We start from the raw sequence: 23,961 nt of genomic DNA, 5'->3' as shown, positions 1-23,961 counted from the left end.
TTCTAAGTTCTTTTTAAGTATAGTGACCTTATCTTGCATAACTAGCCTGCAAAGTCAATGATTTTAGGGCTGTGCAGTGCCTAGCATGTAGTGAGGATGCAGTGAATATTGCATGAAGGCATTTTTAATCAGAAGAACTTTGCAGGCGTTGAGGCTTTTCATATGAACTCTTGCTGATTTACTTTCCCGGGAACATTGACTCCTGGAAGAGAGCTGCAGGAATGACAAGCAGGTGCCTTACCTATATGCCAATCAGTGCCTTAGCCATCATATTGTGAGGTCTACTGAGTACAGGTAATCTCAAAATCCAACAACTGAGCAACGCAGGTCAGTATTTAAAGCTAATGAACCACACTTATGCAAGGGCCAAAAAATGATACATAAATAAATCGGTGCCCATGGGTTACATCATGTCTGAGAGAAAACCTGAGCCTCTAGGGATAGTGGGGTTCATTCCCTTGGAGTCTAGTGTGTCTGCCTTAGTGGAAGGAGCTCAGAGAATTTACTAATACAGGTTCCTTCCCTCCTTTTTACTTTCCTTTCTTCTTTTTGTTATCTCACTCATGCATTCGTTCAACAAATACTTATTACCAGGTGTAAACATTGTAGATTCAGTGGTGAACAAAGTAAACCTGATCTCTGCCTTCATAGAAGGGAGACAGACAAAAGACTTTTTCTTGTATCAGTTTCCTCACCAATCCCCAAAGGTTATATAGGCTTACAGAAGAGAATTTTCACTAACATTATAGAGCGTAGTTTGGATCAGAAATAGAACTTCCATCATGAGCATATGTTAGTCAATTAAACCAAAGGAACAAAAAGTATTCCCTTGCAGTTAATGCCACTGTATAGAAAAAATGTTCTGGTTAACTGTTTTACCTTTTCATCCATAAGGAGACATATTAGGGAAATACATTTCTCTTTGTTTCATAATATACCGTAAGCTCTTTCTCCATTTACATCTTTTTATTATGAAGTACCTGACATGTATCAAATGATACATAGTACATATGTAGGTTATAATAACATAGCAAAATGAGCACCATCAAGCTAAGGCCCAACCTAAGTAGACAGTTAGCAGTGTTGTTGGCCTTCTCATGTGCTCCCCTGTGTCATTTTCTAGCCTTCCTTGGGCTACCTTCTCTCCTTGGAGCAGTCTGTATTCTGAAGTTTGGTAATCATAACCTTGGTGTTCTTTATTATTTTGCCTGTAGCTTGGTTTAGCCTATTTTTGAACTTTACAAAATTGATGTTATTTTCACAAGTCAGTTTTTTCATTCAATACATTTTGTAAGGTTCATCTACTTGGTTAGTTGCAGTCATTTCTCCTGTTGTAGAGTTCTGTTATCTGACTTGACCACAGTGCATTTTTCTGCTCTCTCATTGGGGGTGTTTTGCAATTACGAATGATTCAGATGCAAACATTCTTAGACCCAGCTCCTGGCTACCTGCCTCCTGGTGCGCGTGTGCAGGAATCATTCTAGAGCTCTCTTTCCAAAACTCAGCTCCCATCATGTATTTATGGAGCAGCATCATTTGTTGCTTACAGGCGTCGAATTTTAGATGCTAAGAAAGAAGTATTTATCTTATAGAAGTAATATCAACAATCCTGAGTAAAAACGGTAAAGTAGACATTTCCCTAAGGGAACAATTTAATCATACTGATTGGTTAATCATACTGGGTGGAATTTTTGATTTTTTTTGAATAATTTCAGTATTCTCTTTCATTCTCTGTATATTATTATTGCCTGTAAAAAATGTTCCTATTACATGCCTCAGGCTACCATTAGTTTTAAAAGACAACGTGACTAATAATCAAAGATCACTTCCATGCTAATTCCTACATTCCCGCCTGGATTCAGTCTTTACTTAATTACAGGGATTTAGGTGAAAATCTGATCCTCCTCTGGAAGCAGAGGTCCTCATCCATGCTAATAAAAGAGATATGGAGATGTGGAACACATTTCTGGATGTGATTCACTTTGAAAGCCAACAACAAATGTAAATTTCTTTTTATCCAAAGAAACAAAATTTGATTTTTTTCATTTCATGGTGTCTTACTATTTTTCTTTATTTGCCTATGATAAATGTCTGCTATTATATGTGATTATATAATTTCAGTGTATCTGAAATTCAGTTATTTATGTGTGATATATTTGGAGGTTTACTTTGGAAAAATGAAAGTGCATTATATTTTTTAAATGTATGCATGAATCTGTATAGAGGTGTATATTTATAGTTTAATTCAGGATGATAATTAAAGATTTCTTTTGAATTTTGCAGTGTATCCTTGCTGAAGAATTTACCTGAAGATAAATTAACCAAGATCATTGACTGCTTGGAAGTGGTAAGAAATTTTAAAGTAAAAAATATATTTCATTAAAAGATTCTGTAATCTGGTCGTTATTAGCACTGTAAATGAATAAAAAGGAAAAGATGGTGATCACCAGTCCCCAGAGACCAGGAGCCTTTTTCTATTGTGAAAAACTTTAGGCCATGTCACACTGAATTAAGGGGCTGGGGTGGGGTTTGGGGACTCTTCTGAAATATATAAAAGAAAATTGGATTTGCATGTGTAAAGTGACATTTGATTTACATATTTTAATCTTTTTAGTATATTTTATAAAACTAATCTGCCTCACTCAAGAGGCGTTTGATTTTCTGCAGTTAACATCACAATCCCTTACAGAGTTTTCATAGTATGAAGGAGTCAGTGATGCATAATTAGGTAATGGAGCAGAGAAAGGGGATATAGGGGCTTTCGTGACAGGCTTCTGAATCAAGCTATGAAACCTTCCATACTTGAAAATTCTAGGCTATGAAAAGACATTAAAAAAAAAACAAAACCTGTACTTAAGAAGCACTTTACCTATTTTAACATCTAGGGGAAAGCGGCATATTGGAATGTATTCAAAAATTCACATTAGGCATCACGCAGATGGTTGGTTCTAGTCCAAGACTAGTCAAGTCTTTTCGTGAATCATGCTTTTATGACATGTGCCGTGAAGTCTAATAATATGCATTATATGAAAACCTCTTCAGAGATTAATATTCAAAGTATATAACCTCTAACTCTTTTTTTGTGTGCGGGGCGGGGGGGAGGGGGGGTGGTCAATTTTATTGAAACCAAATTGCTTTTAGGGAATTTAAAGGAGGTAAGGAATGGTAAGGGAGACAGATGTAGACTTTAAGCTTTTAAAAAGCTGTTCTCAGTGGGAGACTAAAAAAAAAAACAAAAAAACCCTGCAAGATTGATTGTTGACAGATTCATGCCTATGTCAATCACAATATACAATGTAAACTAATATCTGTTGAGAAGGGAGCACCGACCATTTTATCCTAAGTGTAAATGACACCAGTAATGTTTCCATTTACAATTCATGGAACCCTTCCAGCAGTTTATCAAGGACAGGCCGTGATGACACAGTGCCTGGCCTTGTGTCTCCAGAGCGTTCAGATATGAAGTCATTTTCAAGAGGACTGCTTGTCCTGCATCTCTTGGGATTTTCGCAGTGTAACATAACCCAATCACAGATGTTACAAATTAATAATTCATCCTAATTTCTGAGTGTTCTTTTTAAAGCTGGAGAGACCCTATTTTTTTTTGTCAACCAAGGAAATCTGTTTTTAATATAATACCAATAGAGTAGATTCACCAGAGGGGAATTCCATGCTGACAGCAAATATTAAAATTTAGTATCATTAAAAATAAATGGTAAATTAGACATATTTATAGCAGGCACAGGCAATAGCCACAGAATATATAGATGGGGGCTCCAACGTAGTGTTAATTAACACACAATTCGAGTTTGAAAGTCTCATCTTTTAAAACACCCTAGAAAGGCTTTATTGTATATTAGGATTTGCAGACAGCAGTGGAGTTTATAAAGGGCTCTTTATTCATACCTGGCAAACAAATGTGTCTCTGTAATGTGTGAAAATTCTCAAATTCAAAAGTGATTAACAAGGGAGTAATGGGATCTATTTAGTGCTAAGAAAAGCACATAATTTACCGGCATAGCTTGGACTAATGACCCATCAACAGGGTCCTGACAACAGCCAATCACTAATGCATCGGAGTTATGACAGAGTACCCGCTGAGCTCCAGGGCCAGCTGTCCCACAGACTGGCTCCATGATCTTTGAGAAAAGCAGGCTGAATCTGGCGTGCTGTTTAGGAGTTGATTTGGGTGGTTTTAAGTTTTCGTGCAGGGGCTGGGGAGGGAGTATCAGAATTTCCCATCACCAAGCAGTTGATCTGCTGTGTTTGTTAAGACTTTGTTGAACTCCTAGACCTAATGGCCTGAATGTACAGTGTCCCAAAAGCATTTCTTGCTGTAGCTTAAATCACCCAGAGGATTCAGTTCTAGAAGCAGACATCACCTTTAAACCTCTTCTTATGTTCAAATGGGAAAAAGAGGGTGGGAAAAGTAGCAACACATTCACTGGTGGGCTTTAAGAGTTAACTAATGAACATCCTAAAGCATGACACAGGTTCCGAATGCAGCGTGACTATTAACGCGAATGAGAATGACAACGTGACTTCTGCACCTGGCAGCTGTGTAGTACGGAAGACAGGAGTGGGAAGCGTTTCTATTTCCATTCTCTGTGATAGATCCAGGAAGCGTGGGATTTGACTGTGGTGGATGGAAAAGTCACCTAACTCTTTGTGACGGAGATTTGGCATTTGACCCAGTGACCTTCTGCACTGCCCCTCTGACATGGCATCTTTCATGAAACTGTATAGTGGGAGTGGGGTGGGAGTGGGGAGTGTGGAATGTCCTTGTCCTTGATCAGTCACCAGTGATGCTGCTTAAAAGGCAGATTGCCAGGTACTGCCTTGTACTCACTGAATCAGAAACTATGGGGTTGGGACCCAGAAATCCACATTTTAACATTTTAACCATATGATACTCAGGCTTATTAAAGTTTAAAGTTATGAATGGAATACATATATTTAGGGCTTGCCACAGTCTGCCTTTTTATTCAAAAATTTTCCATTTTTTATCATTTTTTTGAAAGTCTGGTCTTCCTTTCTTATAGTTCCTGCTAACACGTGCATAAGCCAGAGGGTTTTTCTCATTTTAATGATCTCATCCAGAACGGTAAAAAAGTTGAGATACTTGTGGATGTTGCCAGTTTATGGACCTGTTAGTTAAAGGTGGAGCAGCTAGGTGCTCGAGAAAGTTAGCTCATCCGCAGTCTGGAGATGAGGGCTTATGGTCAAGCTTCTGTCCCTCGCAGCTCTCAGTTAATTGTGGTGGGCATCAGGGTCCGCTCATCTATAGAATAAGGGGGTGCTGGGCCCTGTCTCTGTAGGCTATCTCAGTGTTTCAATTACAAGGTTCTATACAGATGACTCACCCACATGGAGGAATTTCTGTTGGTTTTCATTTTGTAAGCTCTGGTTCCTTAGAAATAAGCAATCCGATACTAAATTATGCCCGAATGGTTGATAGGGTCCACCTGATCCAGGTGTTTTGCTTTAAAATTTCTACGGTGTTTTAACTATTGTACTTGGACAAATAAAAATAGCTGGTAAGAAACCCAAATAACTGTATATAGTTTTTTTAAGCAATCAACTTAGGGACATGGTCACACGATGCAGGGTGTGTGTGTGTGCTTGTGTGTCTGTGTGTGTGTGTGATCATACATCTGACTGTGTATCATCAATGCTTCTTCGTGATGAAGAGTTCTCGCCATACACTAAAGAAACTAAGGAAATCATAGGCTTGCATCTTTGTCTTTGCCCTCCATCACCTTGGATTTTAATTCTGGTTTCATATATTCTATTTACAGTCACTCAGGCTCTAGCATTTTGCTAGCTATCACAGAATGAGCATTTTCTTTACATGAAAAACTCTTTCCGTCTTTAGCAGTTGCTGTTTGTATGGTTTTCTTCTTTTTTTTTTCCAGTACATGGTTTACTTTTAACCTCTACCTCTCAGTGTGCCCTGGAATTGATTTCCTAACTTTCCTTGCTGCCATATGCTAAGTACCTGCTCTCAGTGTCTCTGGACATCTTCTTTTAAATCATCTTTTTCAGACTGTCAGACACAACATTAGGAGGTCATGAAATCAATTTAGAGGAACACTTTTTAAAAAATATCAGAGTAGTAAGCATAAGTATTGTTCAGACATGTTTCAGCTTTGTACAGATGCGTGTGTGCACGCTCACGTGTGTATATATGGGAGTATGTGTAAAATGTATTTCTTACTGTAGGTAAGAGTAAAAACTGCTTGCAAACCGTCACTCCACAGGGGAGGGTCTATGGCTTCTTGGTTCTCTAAGGGACCTCTTTGCAATGTAACCACAGGACAATAAACCACACTGTTTGCAGTTCTCTTTTTGGTCTTGGTGACCACCCTGGCTAGATTGGCTGCACTCCCCAGTTGACAAACACTGGCTAGTCTGGCATCGTAGCCAATACTTACCACTATATATTTTTGGTCTGACCTACATCCACAGCCTTTTCTGATCTATGAAGTTACTGTCAACACACTGGGAGGTATTATTTATCTTCCTCCCATGGTTTTGGGTGACAAAGACTCATCCCTGGGAGAAATACCACTAGGAAGCTTGTGCCTTAAGAAACAACAAAGCTCTTTCTCAGTGCTCCCTTTGCAGCTTCTCCCTTTTAGCTTATCTGATTGGCAGAAATTAAAGCTGCACATCTGCACAGACCAGAGGCTGTATAATAGCTGAAGAATAGCCTATTAGCGGTTCAAAAATTCTCCAGATTCATTCTACTCTGTATGGGTAATGGGGACGGAGATTGAGATGGGAACAGGAGAGACTGAAGAGCAGACTGAAATAGGAATGTCTAACGTGGCACTAACAGTTCTAGTAAAGAGTATTGAACATTAACTATATCATGAAGACCGCTGGACTGTGGTCTCATGGTCACTCACTCAACCTTCGAGGGTCACAGTCATCTCAGTGGTAAAATCGCGCTTGAATGGAGTGATAGAGCTATAATGAGAAAGAATAGAGAGTTGGAGTACGCAGTCTGTTATGTAAAAAACACAAAATATTATTTTCCAAGTAGAACAGAAGCATGTTTCTTGTTCACATAATAGTCCAGGGAGGATGGTACTGAGTGGCTTTACTGAATCCTTCAGGAACTCAAGCTGGTGGCTACTCTGCCATCTTCAACATGGTCCCTCTCCCAAGGTCTGTCTGGGACATGCCGTTACAGTCAGGGCACAAAGAGGAAGGCAGGTGTCTGGAATGGTTCATGGGCCTGGCATGGAGGTGGCATACACTGCTTCCTCTGAGACGCTTTTAGTTAACCACGTGGCCACAGCTAACAGAAGGGAGGCTGGGGAATGCAGTTTACCCGTGGAAGACATTGATGACAGGCTCACAGCCTCTTTCACAGGAATGAACAGTCACCAGGTGGCTATCTCGCCTAGTCCTTACACATTGTTAGTTGTGGTAGATCATACCATCTTAATTTTACAGAATAGGAAACTGAGGTCTAGAAAATTTAAGTAACAGCTAAGCAAACCATTCTCATCCTCTCCTTAACGCGGTAACCATTAACTGAGTATTTACTATGTTTCAGGTGCTTTTAATGCATCAAAAATTATTGTCTGTAATTGGCTTATGGTGGTAGGCAAAAATGGGCCCCCTCCAGAGTGTCCAGATCCTAAACCCTGGAATGCTAAATATGTTGTGTTACATGGCAAAAGACATTTTGCAGATGTAATTAAGGTTTGAGACCTTGAAATAGGGAGATTATCTTGGACCGTCTAGGTGGGTCAAATATTATTACACGAGCCCTTAAAAGCAGAGAAATTTTCTCTGGCTGGAGTCAGAGAGATGCAGCAGAAGTGGACGTCAGAGAGATTCGAAGTGTGTGAAGAATTCCACGTGCCATGGCTCGTTCTGAAATATAGCGGGCTCCTTCAAGGACAGGAGAGAAGTCTCCGGGAGCTAAGGGAGGCAGCCCCGGCTCTCAGCCAGCAGGGAAGTGGGACCTTATCCTACAACCACAAGGAACTGAATTCTGCCAACAACCTGACTAAAGCTGAAAGCGAATTTTTCCCTGGAGCCTCCAGAAAGGAACACAGCCCTACTGACACCTTGCTTTCAGTCTTGAGAGACACTGAACAGAAATCCAGGTGATCCCTGCTGCACCTGGACTCTCTGACCCGCAGAAACTGAGATAATAAATGGCAGTAGTTTCAAGCCACGGAGTGTGTGTGGTTGTTTGTTATAGCAGCAATAGAAAACTAAGGTGCTTATAAGGTGCTTATATACTAAAGTAAATGTTCTTATTTGAATTTTATGGATTGATGAAAGTGAAATTCAAAGCAGAACTGAGATTTGAATTTAGATTTCTATGGCTTCAGCGTATTTTTCCCCTGAGATATTCTGCTTCCTTCCATGAGATGTTGAAATGTCTTGTGAAATGTACATAGTGCTATGCAAATAAAAGGTATGTTTGTTAGTATTAGGAGTAATATTTATTCCATAAATGTAAACATGTTTTAAGAGTAAATGACCAAAAAAGATACTGAAATATAGCGGACACAAAAGTAGTTTTGTTTGGATTTTATTTTCAGGTCTAAAAGAAGAGTAAGAGAGAGCTATTGTGTTGTTCTTTATGCCTTTTACAAAAATTAAACAGGCCCATTTTTGTTTGTATAAATAATTAAGAGATCCATTTTAGCTCTATGACTTTGAGGCAATATCAAACTAAAGCAAAGTAAGGATGGACAGTTTAATCCATCTTTTATTTTCTAAGAGACTGAATTGCTCTTTTGGTCTGACAGGTGGATGAATTACTTTACCCTGGCCCGAAATTCTCTGATTCCACACACCTATATGAGGCAAACAAAGAAATAAGTGACAATTTGGGATTTCATGAGGTTAAATTTTGTTGAAGAACAGAATTTACATGTAAAAATTCTAATGTCAACCTTTCATGATGATAAATCTTTGGAGAGAAGCCATATGAAAGAGCTCCTTACTGTGTATGTAGCATCTCCCCAACCATTGCTCTGCAAGGAATTAGGAATTGAGGCTGATATTCCTCATATCCATTGGGGATAACGTTTTCAATTTATTAGTTACTGTTTGTCCTTTTTCTAAACTCTAGACCCAGTTTCAGACTGTTGCAGATCACTAAACAGTTTATATGTAGATTATTTGGGTGAAGACCACCTGCGGACCAGTGGTTATTTCCTTGCTCTCGTGTCTCTCTGTGTCTTTAGTGTCCATGCCTGAAATTCAGTATTCCAGGTGAATTTTTTTTTCCGTGAAAGATAAACATAAATGCAGATAAACGAGCAAAAGTCTCCTTAATTTTTCATGGTTTATGACTACCACATTTAAGAAGATTACAGTTACAATAAGCAAAAAATAACAGACGCAGATGTGGAATGCTCATTTCAAAGACACCAGGAGTTCTATTTCATTTACGTCTTCATGTGAACGTCTCTGCTGCATCTAACTTTTTCTTTTTCTCTCATTCCCATAGGAATACTATGACAAAGGAGATTACATTATTAGAGAGGGCGAGGAAGGAAGTACCTTTTTCATTTTAGCAAAAGGAAAGGTAACTATTAGTTAAAACTTACTGAAAGTTAATCAAAGAATCGTTTCAAATCTGTTTGCCATAAACGCAGCAGTGTTCTGCACCGCAGCCTAAGTCCTCTGCATTGCGCAGGTAAAGGAGCTTCTGTTCAGAAGAGCCCTGGAGAAGCGGGGGCCGGGGGGCAAGGGGGTGCGGTCTAAACACTGGTTTTGGGGCCACAGGAGACTTGTCGTGGGTTCCAGCTGAGATAGTAATTTCTTAGTGACCTTAGTCAGGTTACTTGACTTTCTTTGAGCATCATTTCATTGTGTATAAAATGACTGAATTATTTCTAAGGTCACTTCTAGCTATGAGTGTGTAATTCGCAGCCCAAGGGTCTAAGATCCAGGGCTGTAACATTGCCCCCATCCCACAGATAGGACAAACAACAGATGGAGGAGGATGAACTAGATAGTTGAGGACAGAATGGTCAGACATCAAGCTGTAGGAAAATATGGCTCAGAACTTCAATTTCTAGGGCTTCCCTGGTGGCGCAGTGGTTAAGAATCCGCCTGCCAATGCAGGGGACATGGGTTCAGTCACCGGTCTGGGAAGATCCCATATGCCGCAGAGCAACTAAGCCCATGTGCCACAACTACTGAGCCTGTGCTCTAGAGCCCACAAGTCACAACTATAGAGCCCACGTGCCACAACTACTGAAACCCACTCTCCTAGAGTCCGTGCTCTGCAGTAACAATAAGAGAAGCCACCGCAATGCGAGGCCCACACACGGCAATGAAGAGTAGCCCCCACTTGCTGCAACTAGAGAAAGCCCATATGCAGCAACGAACCCCCAATGCAGCCATAAATAAGTCAATAAATAAAATAAAATTTATAAGAAAAACTTCAATTTGTACACAATAGCTCAAGTTGATTTAGATACTGATGAAAATTTTACCCTAACATAGACAATAGATTTTTTTCTTTACTTAGATATTGAGTGGATAACATGTTACCAGTTATTCCCAGGTTGACTCTTTACAGTATTCCTCAGACACAAAAAGCATTTGTGGAATATTGAAGGAAAGGATAAAATCTTGAGCACCTGTGTCTATATACTGTCACATTTTTACAAATGCTCTTTCTTCCATGGAAGAGTTATCATCAGAGAGTCAGACACTGCCCTTTGTAAACTGGTTTGTGGTTGAACTTTGAACTGGGCCCCCAGTGATGGAAAAAAAATTTTTAACATCATAGTTTCAGAAACTCTGCAACACACTGAGCCACTTTTTATTGTTTCTCCTCAACCTGGACGTCATGTTTTGAAAGAATGCTGGTTAATAAACAAATTGCATTTTATCACTTAGAAAAAAATTTTAATTTATTGTGATTTCCGTAAATGCTAACCAGAATTTCTAATCAGAATGATAGAACCCTTCTTACCATGTTGAATTGGAATAATTCTAGCCTTGAAAAGGAATATTGAAGTTTTTGTGTGACTCTGCCATGGGGGTTCTTGAACCTTCCTAGGCTGTGGATCGCACTGGAACTCTCATGAACATTGTGGACTCTCCTCCATACGGACACTTTACATTCAGTTTTAGAGGGTACCCAGGAATCAGCAAGTCAGTCGTGGACATGAGATTCGGAACCCCTGATATTCAGCCTTATTCTTGATGGATCTGTCAACTCTCTTTGGCTTTTTGAAAAAATAAAGTTCCCCCAGGACCATTATTATTTGCTTTGAGCATCCTTAGGAAAGAATAACTGGATTCATGTAAAAAATTTTAACTTTGAGCAGTGAGGTTTGAATGGAGAAGCTTCCTCTTATAAAAGGTGGACTCATTAGATTGTGTTAAATCACAGGATTTTTTAGTCCATCCGGATGAGTTGACTATAGTTAGATCGTCATAGCCACTGCAAAATTAAAGCAGAGGCTTGTCTTTTTCCTTGTGGAGTAAAAATTTGTATAGGCCGGGAGGGTCTGGTTGAATGGCTATGTGTTCAGATTCTCCTTAGTTTCTTCTCTCTCTCTTTTCTTAAATTATTTGACATCATTTAGGTAAAAGTCACCCAGAGTACTGAGGGCCATGATGAACCACAACTGATAAAAACTCTGCAGAAAGGAGAATATTTTGGAGAAAAAGCTCTTATCAGGTGAATCCATGATATATATACCATACTTAAATAATTCTTTGGTTGCTTTGCATGTGAACCTATCCGTTGAGACTTGTTAACTTGAGCTACCAAATTAATGGCAGCTATTATCCAGGAAATAAACAAAATTTTTAAACTGAATTCTAAAAAATTCTTTGTTAAGCAGGAAATAAGTCTACTAATTTTGTACAGGAAATAATTTAGAAAGTCTTAAGTTTGCTAGTGAAAATAAAACTGGTGTTCTGTTCGAACTTTTAGTTTAAAAGAGAAAGAAATTAAAGATGTGAAATTTAAAATTTTTCCGTCATAATGAGTTCTTATCTTTTCAAGGTTTGAAATATTGCCCTGTTTTTACCCTTTAAGAAATGATCAAATAATGACTTTACATATTTTTTGTGCTTTTAAATCATTATGTCAAAGATAATATTTTCTTAAGAATTTTTAGCGGCTCATTTTGCAAGCTTTTGAAACAACTCAAAAGAGTGTATTTGACATTTATACCTGAATCTTAGGCCTTTTGAGGTATGAGTTTATTTACTGTTGATGTAACTTATGGCAGAAACATTTTAAAGATTAATCAAATTGCTCAGGAGATACTATGTGCTTCCTGGAACTCAGAAAACAACCTCAAGTCTGAAAAAATTTTTTCTTAAATATAAATAAATTAAAAAAAATTCAAGTTAGAATTTTGAGTAACGTACTCTTTTTTATAGTTACGCATGTATTTTTAAATGAATACTTGAAATTAGTTAAGAAAGCACTTAAAATTTATCACGATTGTTTTATTTTATATTTATGCTTATAAAAATGAGTAAAGTGTCTGCTCATTATTCTTCCTTTTTAATATTTGTCTGTGAAGCCCTAGTTCTGCTGATTTATATGTCAGGATTACATTAAGTACAGAGCAAAGAAAAAGTGTTCATAAATTACCTGAAGACAAATTTGACTCTTTAAAAATCATAAAGCTCTTATTTTTTAAAGAAAATTAAACTACTTAAATTTAGTAAGTTGTTATTGCTATTTTGTAAACAATTTAAAAATTGAATTTAAAGACAATTTGAATTTTTATTTCCCATTGTCCAGCTGGTAATGAACTTGTTTCAATAACAGAGAATTTGTCCTCTTTTGTTTGCTTATTTGTGACAGAATATGAATATGTTCATGTAATACAATCATGGAATATCATTATTCAAGACTTTAATGTATTTGTTCTTAATATTAACACATTCTTTTTCTCATACCTCCAAGCAAAACTACTAAAGTTTGAAAGTGCAGATAACTTATTTATAAATGCACTATAGACTCAAAATAGCTCCTGAGAGGAAATATGCTGTCTGGTTATGCTGGATCTGAAATAATTTATGCTCTATGTTGCAATGAGACAATTACAGTGTTTTCCCATGAGAAACATGGGAACTTATATTTAATAAAGACACTCAGCTCCCCAAAGCATTTAAAACATAAAGCTAAAATCAATGAGGAGGAGAGTTGGATACAAATATTTTTACATTTTTGTGCATTTTTATGCTATCACTTTTTAGGGCCACTGACTGTGACTCAATATTCCTTATATTCTGTGTATTTCCATGAGTTGACATTAAATAGTTCCAGCAGATCTTTCAGCATTTTATGTGCAAAAATAAATCCACAGCACTTACACAGTCATTATGAGAGAAACTTATGTGTATTTGTAAGCATCTAACTCTTAAACACTATTTGCGGAGAATATTCCTAGTCAAAATCGTGACACTGACAGGTGAAAGAGATGCCATTCCTCTTTTTTTTTTTGGACTCACAGATCAAATAGTTGACCCATATCCAAGATCATGTCATATAGATATCTACAGACATACAAGTTGAGAATAAACTACCCAATTCCCAACTCAAAAACATATTAAGCTGAAATGTTTCACCAGTATCTTCTAGCAAGGACCCTGTAAACTTGGAAGGGACTGTGGGTTATGACAGGTCTCTGGATACCAGCTATGTGGATGGGGGACTTCTCTGGAATGAGAGGTGGGCCGCCAAGATTTCCTCTGTCCCATAGCTAAAGGAAGATGAAAGAACTATACTTTTGTGATGCCATTTTTGATGAAGTTGCTTAGAGCCATCTTAATATTATTGCTGCTCCAAGTTACCTTAAATAAATCTCAGAGCACTGGGTACCATATGCAGGTACCTTTTTTCAGGGTCTTTAGTTTGTAACTAATAGAGGGAGGAAACTAGCATAAATAAAGGTCTCTAAAGAAACACTTTACCTGATGCTTGACCCATCGGTATTCATTAGATAAACTTACTATCGTTAGATCATATGCCATAATTCATTGTTTCTAAGGGAACAATTGTAAGATGCACTATTATATTATGTATCCCTAAGGAAGAAAGACAGTGGTATTAATTACACTATGACTCATTGTCAGTTGTAAGGCATGCCCTGATTTCAGAGATTTTAGTGGAAAATGTACATCTTAGACTATGAAATGAAAGATTTTAGTATTTCTTTAATTCACCAGGTAATAGGGCACTAAAAACACTTTCTTTGGATTTTATTCTTGGCTTGTTATAAGTTAATTACTTTAGTGTTTTTCTTATGAATTTCTTTGATCCATTAATTTCAATTTTGGCTGCTTATTAATTAGCAATTCCTATTTGATCAGAGGAGAGCTATCTTATTTGGGCTGACACGGAGCAAAGAATGAAATTCCATACACAGTTGCCCTCATTGATTCCTTTACGTTCCCAGTGCATTTGTCTTCTCCTCCGGGTTCCTTGTGTACACATTCCTTAAGACACATTTCAAATCCTTTTTTTGGGAAGGGGTAGAGTATAAATTATGGTGTTAAAAAAAGCATAATCTTTGGAAGGTTTAAGTAATGGTGTTTCATGCCATTAGCAGATTCCCTAATAAAAATGGATGTTTAATGTCTCACTAGAAAATTGACTTTCCTGTTTTTGTCTGCAGTGAAGATGTCAGATCAGCTAACATTATTGCCGAAGAAAATGATGTCGCATGCCTGGTTATAGATCGAGAGTGAGTATACCGATGTTGTCGGAGAATACAGGCTACTGCCACCTTTGAAGACTTGGCCTTCTGTTACTCCAGGGGCCCATCTGTCTTCCCATTCATCACCACTTGGAAACGATAGCCAGTCCTCAGCTGCGAGTACATTCTATTAAAATTCATGGGAAGGAACTGGGCCTTCTGATCTGAATCTGTCTGTGGCAGCGGCAGATGCTGGCAGGCTAAATATTTTGTGTGCAGAGTTTGTACATAAATATCAGCAATAGACTGATTTAAATTCTGCATCTTGCAGAGAAATAAGCTTATTAGTACTCTTACGGACTTTTCTCCCACAAAATTCAGTGACCAATTTCATAATTTATTTCTAAAATGCTCTAAGCACTCAAAAATATTTTTGAACAAAACCTATCTCTCTCAAAATATAAAATGCTCATTAGCTACAAGTATTTCAAGAGAAGTTTTAACATTTGTCGTAATATGCAAAAGATGTGTGTCAATACTAATCTCGAAATGTCTGAGGTTATTTTTCAGAATGTCTCATTTTGTGTCCTAAACTCCCTTCAAATCATATTTGAATCTGACTCCTTGGATCTCTCATTAATCAGTTGAATATTTACTGACTATCTAGATGTAAAAAAGGAAATTCAAATATACCAACACTAGACCATTGTCTGAGAAAAGTCATGTGTAATCAAAGAAATAGGGCATACTCACATGAAATATTAACAAAAAATAATAAAATGACAATAGGTATCACAAGAGTATGTAAATGATTGCTAATTGAATACAACATTTATTAAACATAGAATCATAGAGATTTAGAGCTGGAAAGAACTTTGGAATATGTTACAAAATCTTTTTATCATGGAAAATTTCAAATGTATTAAAAAATAGACAGGATGATACTATGAACCCCACCATGCAAGCTCAACAATTATCAGTTAAAGCCTTATCTATACCACTTCGCCATCCTCTCCCTGCCTTCTCCACACTATTTTCAAGCAAATCCCAAACATAAAATTATTTCATCTATGAATTTTAGTACCATCTCTAAAAGCTAAGTATTATTTATAATACGTGACCACAATAGCATAACATGCCTAAAAAGTGAACAATTCTTTTGTTCTTATTTTTTAATTGAGGTATAATTGACACACAACATTATATTAGTTTCAGGTGTGCATATAATGATCCAATATACATATATATTGCAAAATGATCACTACAGTAAGTCCAGTTAACATCCATCACCATACATAGGACAATAATTCTTAGCATCGCTTTGAGTTATTTTAATCATTCCCTTACAGATAAGAAAAGGAAGTCCAGGTCAGTTAAAGAATTGCCCCAGCCGTGTCATCTGTGATGGAACAGGGGCTCCTGCCCAGGTCTTCCAATGCCTTTCAGCAGTCTTTCCACCATGCCATTTGCCTCCCATAGCATGTGTTCAGAAAGAGAAGCAATCACAATGCAGTGAAGCGGGGAAAGCTTTATTTTTTAAGGGTAGAAATGGGGCTTAAAATTCATAGGAGTTTTCTAGGCAAAGAGGAAATGTGGAAATCTCTCCAGGTGAAGTAAAAGTTAAAAACAAAGGCCTAGGGCTGGAAAGGGCAATGTACGCATATGTTCAGATGAAGGTAATCTTGGGGGCAGCTCTCAAATGGAAAATATTGGCAATGTATTGCCCTGACAATGCATCGTTTTGTATATGAGTTTCTTAAAAATATATGCATGCACTAAATAGCACTAGCTGTGTGGTAAAAGCTTATAAATTGCTCCAAAATGCTGGGACTAAAAATACGATAGAAAGGAAGAACTCCTCCCCCTTTTCTCTATTGTAATCACATAACCAAATATTTATACGTCTCATGTATTCACAATCCATATAAAGGATGCAATGGTTTTTATAGAGTTTATAAATTATTTGGAAGTTTATAATTTTAAAGTGCTTAATTTACATGTGCATAGTTGAGATTCTTATAACATACAAAGTACTGTCTTATTAGATACAATGAGACTTGAAAAGTTATGTGCATTTATTCTGTGCGTAAAAGAAGCTGAATATCAGGTATGACTGGGCTGACCTACATCCTGGATTTCCTGGGACAGTTCTGGTTATTCCAGCATGTTTATAATTGGCACTCCCCTTCACTCTGAAAAGCATTCCGTTTGAAAGATAAATTATATGATCGTGTAGCTATTACTTATAAGGCTAGATTAAGATCCCGTGATGATTCTCCCGTCGCACGCTTACATCATTGTTCACGCTTTATCTGATTGCTTTATTTAACATCTGTCTTCCCACTCTTCTGTTTCTTCATGAGGACAGAAACATTTTCTCTGTTCGCTGCTGTTGCTGTGCCAGCATTTGACACAGTCCTGGGTGTACAGGAAGTGATGCGGATGTTGGCTGAATAAAGGGCACTCTCCTTGCAATGAAGTATAGTGGCTGAAAGCCTATGGCTCTTTATCTCTTCTTTCCTAATTCGTCATTTTAAAAATGCATATTTGAATGTCAGAGCTAGAATGTTGTAGCCGTTTAAACTTCAGTCTGCAGAGAATTTCTAGAGACCCGTGACCCCAGTGTCACATTTAAAAAATAAAATTGGTTTGCAACAATATTTCAGTTAATTTCATAGCAAGCAAGATAATGGTGATAGAATAAATAAAATCAAGACAAAATACAAGAAGTATTTCCTTTTACTTGCAAATTTCAACCATTGGCAATTTGAAATTGCGTGACAGTACTCGTTTCTCACTGCTCTATAGTCAGCAACGGAGAGTTCACAGAGCATGGCAGAGAAGAGTGCAGGGTAGATCTGAGGGGGAGGTGGAAAACACCCAGCGCAGTGTTTAAGATATACTTCATGATGTAAGTATAGGTTGGTGGTGAGTTAAATGTGGGTAGAGGTCTTCAGGGCTAGGCAGGCAACAGGACTCTAATGAGGTTACCCTGGTTTATTAGTTTTAGGTGTTTTGAGGTAAATTTTCATTCCTTTCATTTTGTTATGTCCAGGAACTTTACCGAGGTGATTAAAACACTGTTTCTAGAAGGATACTGTCTTGTAGTGGGGAAGAGAACTACCCCCAAAATCACAAATCCAGGCAGATTGTTGAGTGTAGGGTGTGGAAAGCACTGGAAGGATAATCCAGAGCATAGGCTTGTTTGGTGAGGAAGGGGATTATTTTTTTCTCATGGGCAGCGCCCTATGTGAGAATTCCCAGCGACAAGGGCCTGGGGGCGGGGAGATTAGATGGGACGTGTGACAAACTTGTGGTCCGTGAGGGTGAGTGAGGCCAAGGGAAGTTGTTGGATGAGCTTCAGACAGAGAACTACTAAGTTAAGGTAAACAATTTGCATTTAATTGTGAAGGAATGTGAAATGAATAGTATTATCTAGGGACAAAGAACAGATGAATTGTATTCTTGACTTTAAAAATAAATAGCTTAACTCATTTGATTAAACAGTGTTAGAAAAAATCTGTAACCCGTGTTGTTGATTTAGTAAACAGATCATGTAGCCTATTTCCTTTTCACTGTCTTCTTAAAAAAAAAAGAAAAAACAATATTGGTAAATCTGAACCACAATGCAGAAAATTACAGAAATGGTGTCTCTTCACTTTGATAGCCTCTTTGCTTTCAGAAGCTCAAAGGATCAATTATATAGCTCCCAATAACTTTTTTTTTTTAAGTGAAGGCTTATATTTGGGATTAAGGAATTGTATTTCAGGGTACACAAATCTGAGTAGCAACCCAAACAGGGTCTGCAGGGAAGTAAAATCCAAGGCCTCTGAAAGGCAAAGAAGAGAGGTTTGCATTACAAAAAATTTTAATTAGAAGGCAGAAGACCATCTTGGTTAAACAAGCTAAGGCTATCACTAGAAGGAAGGAAAACTCCATTACTGTGACAAGTTGCAAGTGTTCTTGCAGAATCCTTGGAATTTTCGTGGTTTGCCCTCAGTTTTAAAGTTCATGGTCCCACCCAGTGAGGACGCACATAATGTTCACCTTTTTAATGGCATCCCAGCTCCCTTTTAAGTCACTTGGATCTGAGTGACTCCATTTTATTTCACATTTCTCCCTTTTGATCAAGATTTTTCCTGGAAAGCATTGCTGATCAACTTTGCTTTGTCTCACATTGCTGGAAATGACCTGTCCCAGAAAGTCATGACCTAGATCAGGGGTCCCAATAACTTGTATATATGTGATGGTAACTTTAATGTGACATGAATTATTGAAAAACAATTTACAAAGCTGTGAATAACCATACAAATAGTCTTTTATGAGCTTAAAAAGAATGGCAGGTTGCAATGGTAACTCTCAGCACTGAACTTTTTATTTTATCTTATTTTATTCATTTAGAACATTCAACCAAACAGTCGGGACTTTTGAAGAACTCCAAAAATACCTGGAAGGGTATGTGGCAAACCTGAATCGCGATGATGAAAAAAGACATGCAAAGTGAGTGGAGGAATATCGCCCTAAGCAGGGAGTGACTTCTGGTGGTTGATAAAGGGGACTGAAGGGTGCGATTTGCTGTGGGGTAACTTTTAGTGTGTCGTCATCAGAAAATTTGGGGCAATTGTTTTAAATTGTTCTTCCATGAAGAGGACACCACTTACCACTAGTATGGGTGTTATTTTAGTCTATAAGTAGTTTCTTATTTTTGGTGATGAGTAGTAATGTTAGGAAGAAATTTCCTGATAGGGGACCTTGGGAAAGGGATTCTTTACATTGACTGGACCTTACTGATGAACCCAGTGACAGGGAAAGAATAAAGATGCAGAGGTAGAGAACGGACTTGAGGACATGGGGTGGGGGGCGGAGGGGAAGCTGGGACAAAGCGAGAGAATAGCGTTGACATATATACACTACTAACTGTAAAAAAGATAGCTAGTGGGAAGCTGCTGCATAAAAGGGAGATCAGCTCAATGATCGGTGATGACTTATAGGGCTGGGATAGGGAGGGTGGGAGGGAGTCACGCGGAAGGGAGGGGATATGGGGATATATGTATAAATACAGCTGATTCACTTTGCCGTAGAGCAGAATCTGGCACAACAGTGTAAAGCAATTATGCTCCAATAAAGAGCTTAAGAAAAAAAAAGGACATTAATTCAGAAAGGATTGCCCATGGCAATCAAACAAGAATGCCAAGGCACAGCATAGCCCATTCATTCTGATTCCAGGTAAAGAGCTAGGGCTAGAGTCTGGGTTATTTCAAAATATAAGGCAGCTATTGCCCAAGGGGTTGTATGTTGGGTCCTAAATGTAGTAATACTGATGAATGTTTTTGTTTGTTTAATAGAAACAATACTTGTAAAAATTAAAATTATTTGAAAATCCTTTGCTAAAACATTTTGTAGAATGAATACTTAAGCATTATTCACCAGATAGTACCATTAAAGTTGAAAAGTCAGAAGACTGACATTTGAGATAATTTAGAGCATTCAGTCAGGACTGCATCAGTTTTTTTTTTCTTTTCTTACAAGGAATATATTTGCAGTTTTTATGCCAAAAAACCTTTTGTAGTAAGAACAGTTTATGAATAGATAACTCAGAGCAGTAAACTTTAATTAAAAGAGAAAAATGAGTACTTCCAAGTAACAATAGTTAGGCATAAGATAAGAAATGTGTTTTTCATGTTTCACAAGGCATTTATTCTGGTCCAGCCAGAGAAATCTTCAAGATCTGACAAAAATAGCAAAATATGGCAAAGATTCTCAGTGTGGCATCCTCCTGTGTGTTCAGCAAAGGAAATGGCTCTCTTTTCTGGTTTTATTTCTTCTCATTGACTCTGCTTTTTAAACAGCTTTTTTGAGATGTATTCCAAATACCACACAATTCACCTGTGTTTACCTCTCATTAATTCCATTTGACATTTGTCTATTTTTTATTGTGTGTGAGTATATGTTTTTTTATTTGTATAGTCTATTGTTTTTCTCCCCAGATGTAACTGCATCTGATCCTATAAAAGTTGAGATAAGCTCTATGGCAACTATGGGCCATAATTACTGGCAGAAATAAGATGGCTGTAAGGGTGGGATTTATGTGTGGCGTGACCCCTGCTTGCCCAAGGGAGTGTATGTAAAGTTTCTCTTTTCTTCTGCAGGAGATCCATGTCTAGCTGGAAGCTGTCCAAAGCACTCTCTTTGGAGATGATTCAGCTGAAGGAGAAAGTGGCCAGATTTTCTTCATCCTCCCCATTCCAGAACCTTGAGATTATCGCAACACTGGGCGTTGGTGGGTTCGGAAGAGTTGAGCTTGTAAGGGGTTTACGTTTCAAGCATCTGAGAGAAGCCTTTTGACTTTCCTTTTTGTTTTGCATTCCAGTGTATCTTGAAGGAATATATGCAATGTTATTGTTACCTAAAAGTTGCTTTGAACTGAAATTAAGAAAGTACACTTTTCACTCTGTATGTTGTATAATAGCGGGTCTGTGCTAGTAAGTAACTTGTAATAATATAGTTGCTATTTCAAGCTCCTTACATCACATCCTTTTATGATTCTTTTTTCTTGAGGGCAGTTATTGGAGAATGTACCAAGTAACCATTCCCAAAGGCTATAAAACATAAAATGTATTTCCTAACAGCAAAATGTACGTATACATTCACTCACAATACATTAACTATATACTAAAGCAAAGAAGAACGTTTCCAGTGAAAATGTCATAGAAATGAAATCTTTAATATCGAAGTTTCATTTCTTAAACAACTCCCCTGCCATGTCTGTATTTGGCTTTCATTATCCTATTTTTGGATTGCTCAAAATTTTCTATCAAAAAAAAAAAAAAGAAGAAGCTGAATGCAAGGGGATGTTTGAAGAGTAGCCTTCTGTAGTGCTGATCAGGACAGCTGGGAATGTATGGCCTGATTTGGGCTTCATCTTCTACATCACCACCTCTCTGAGCTTTATAATCAGCAGAGCAATGCTGTCAGATCAAGTGCTCTGAGGAAACTGTAGAATGGAGATCTGTGACCTTCCTGGGTAGAGATGGCTCTGAACCCTTGGCAATTAGCGAGCCCTGCTTGCCCAGCAGATTTGTAACAATTCACTGTACATTAACCTTGGGAACTATGTTGACGCGTCCATCTGCTGGGTGGCCTGGGTGTGAGCACATCTGAAAAGCTGCCAGGAGACTCTGGATAGTACACTGTACACCCAGCCAATGCTTCATCTCTTTTGGGCGAGGGGGGAAGAAACGATTTTTTAATAGGCAATGTTTCTTCTGCTACACGGAGAGATAAAGGAGAGATCCATCTGCTATATTTTTCATCAAAATCTTGGCAAAAGGATTGAATTAACAATGCTGAGGTTTGTTTTTTATATAGTTAGATAATAATAATTGAAATCATAATTCTGCCATTGATTTAAAAGTCATAAGCAGCACTAATGGCAACTGTGAGCAAAATAGGGGGTGCCACCATTTCTGCACAGTTTCATTACTTGTCACCTATAGCCTGCAAATGGAGTTTTAAGCCTATCTGAATAAATACTTAATAAATTTTAAAAATTTCCTTTTAAGGGAAGATCCTGTTTGTCCATCTAGAGTGTGGTCTCCAATAGAACTTTCTGCACTGATGGAAATGTTCAGTATCTGTGTGTCCAGGAGGGTAGCCACTGCCTAGATGCGGCTGGAGGGCTTTTGAAATGTGGATAATGCAACCGAGAAACCGAATTTTTAATTTTAATCAACTTAAAATTAAATAACCTTGTGTGACTAGCAGCTATCATATTGGATCATGCAGATATGAACCTTGATTTAATATGTTTTGTTTTGAAACTCAAAGAAGTGACCATTAAGAAAGAACAATTTTTGGCAATTCCGGCCAAAGTTTTTCATGTTACACACTCAAAGCCGAATAGATTTCTAAACATCAGTCTTCTAACTAGAGTATTTTTCTTATTTCAATACAAACATTCTAGAACTGTGTTCCAGATATGTGAACTCTTTTGGACATTTTAGTGAAAGGGAAGTGTGTACACCTGGATAAAATTCATCTTTAAATGTGAAAGAATTTGAACTCTCATTAGTTAACCTGTTTTGCATAGATACTGAAAACCTTTTCTAGTGAGTTCATTTTGAGGGCTCGTTGTCTTCCTCCTTAGGTTAAGGTGAAAAATGAGAACGTTGCTTTTGCTATGAAGTGTATAAGGAAGAAGCACATAGTTGACACGAAGCAGCAGGAGCACGTCTACTCAGAAAAGAGGATCCTGGAAGAGCTGTGCTCCCCCTTCATCGTGAAGTAAGTGAGAGTTTCGCTCCCAGAACTTAACATCTTAGGCTCTTCTTTTGAGTGTTTCCGCGGAAGAGGACAGAGGAGGAAGAGGAGATCCCACTCTGAATTCTCCTGCCCAGTCACAGCAACAATACATATAAATGTTAGAGTTTGAGACCTGAAGTCAAGAGTCCAGATTTTTTTATTCTTGGATAAATCTCAGGAGAGCATGTAGTATGGTGTGTGTGTGTGTGTGTGTGTGTGTGAATATAAAATTATTGTGGGAAAAACTGAATTGCCTGTTTAATTCAGACCCAGTGCAGAATTTGGGAAGCAAGAATTCATTCAGAACCCTTCAGGGGATGTGCTGCTGTTGAATTTCTGTAAGAAGTGGCATCTGGACACATTTAGGCTCGAGGAACTGGTGGTAGCAGTGCCAAGATGCCAAAAGATTGACCTCCTCACAGTTACTGTTCTTTCTGTGGTTATCACCAGCGTTTGGAAGAGAAATGTGTTTTTCTAAGCCGTGGCTCACTTGTAAATTTATGGGTTAGTGGTGTAGGCCAGTTAAGGCATATACTTTCCTACCTATCTTAATGCCCCCAGAGTGTTGCTTTAGAGATTTCTGGGTGATGTAAAGTGCATCTATAATGAATAGAATTTATGCTTTTTGATCAAATGCCTTAAGAGAGTCTTCCTGCCTATCCATGTTCTCAAACCCATTTTTTTTTCAAGATAAAAAAGTCTGAACCCAGGCAATGCTGGCAATAGAATCATCCAATTATCTTTATGTGAACTATGTGCCCCTCCCCGCCTTAAAATCAATAATTCCTTAAAAACTGTCATGAAGCAGCTTCAGGGCATGGATTAGATTTTCTTCATTTTCTCACTTCCAGCTCTTTGCAAAGTACCTGGCATAAAGCAGGGCAATAGTAATATTAACAATAAATATTAATGACAACATTTATTGTTGAGAAAGTAAGATGTGCTAGGCACTCCTCTAAGCAAAAATAAAAAATACCTATCTTGTATATATAATATA

General features: G+C 37.8%; 1 protein-coding gene across 1 annotated transcript in view; it reads left to right on the top strand.

Moving 5' to 3' along the window:
* The window catches only part of PRKG2 (protein kinase cGMP-dependent 2), a 95,169-nt gene that overhangs the window by 39,267 nt on the left and 31,941 nt on the right, over positions 1-23,961 (top strand). The window contains exons 6-12 of the mRNA XM_057727952.1: positions 2,284-2,347; positions 9,488-9,565; positions 11,586-11,680; positions 14,643-14,711; positions 19,065-19,163; positions 20,813-20,966; positions 22,810-22,946. Of these exons, the coding sequence (XP_057583935.1) occupies positions 2,284-2,347; positions 9,488-9,565; positions 11,586-11,680; positions 14,643-14,711; positions 19,065-19,163; positions 20,813-20,966; positions 22,810-22,946 (696 nt within the window). The remainder of the gene's footprint in view (positions 1-2,283; positions 2,348-9,487; positions 9,566-11,585; positions 11,681-14,642; positions 14,712-19,064; positions 19,164-20,812; positions 20,967-22,809; positions 22,947-23,961) is intronic.

Source organism: Hippopotamus amphibius, chromosome 3, assembly GCF_030028045.1.
Source record: "Hippopotamus amphibius kiboko isolate mHipAmp2 chromosome 3, mHipAmp2.hap2, whole genome shotgun sequence".
Classification (NCBI taxonomy): Eukaryota; Metazoa; Chordata; class Mammalia; order Artiodactyla; family Hippopotamidae; genus Hippopotamus; species Hippopotamus amphibius.
Note: the sequence above shows the minus strand (reverse complement) of the source record. Positions and strands in the feature narration are given on the sequence as shown.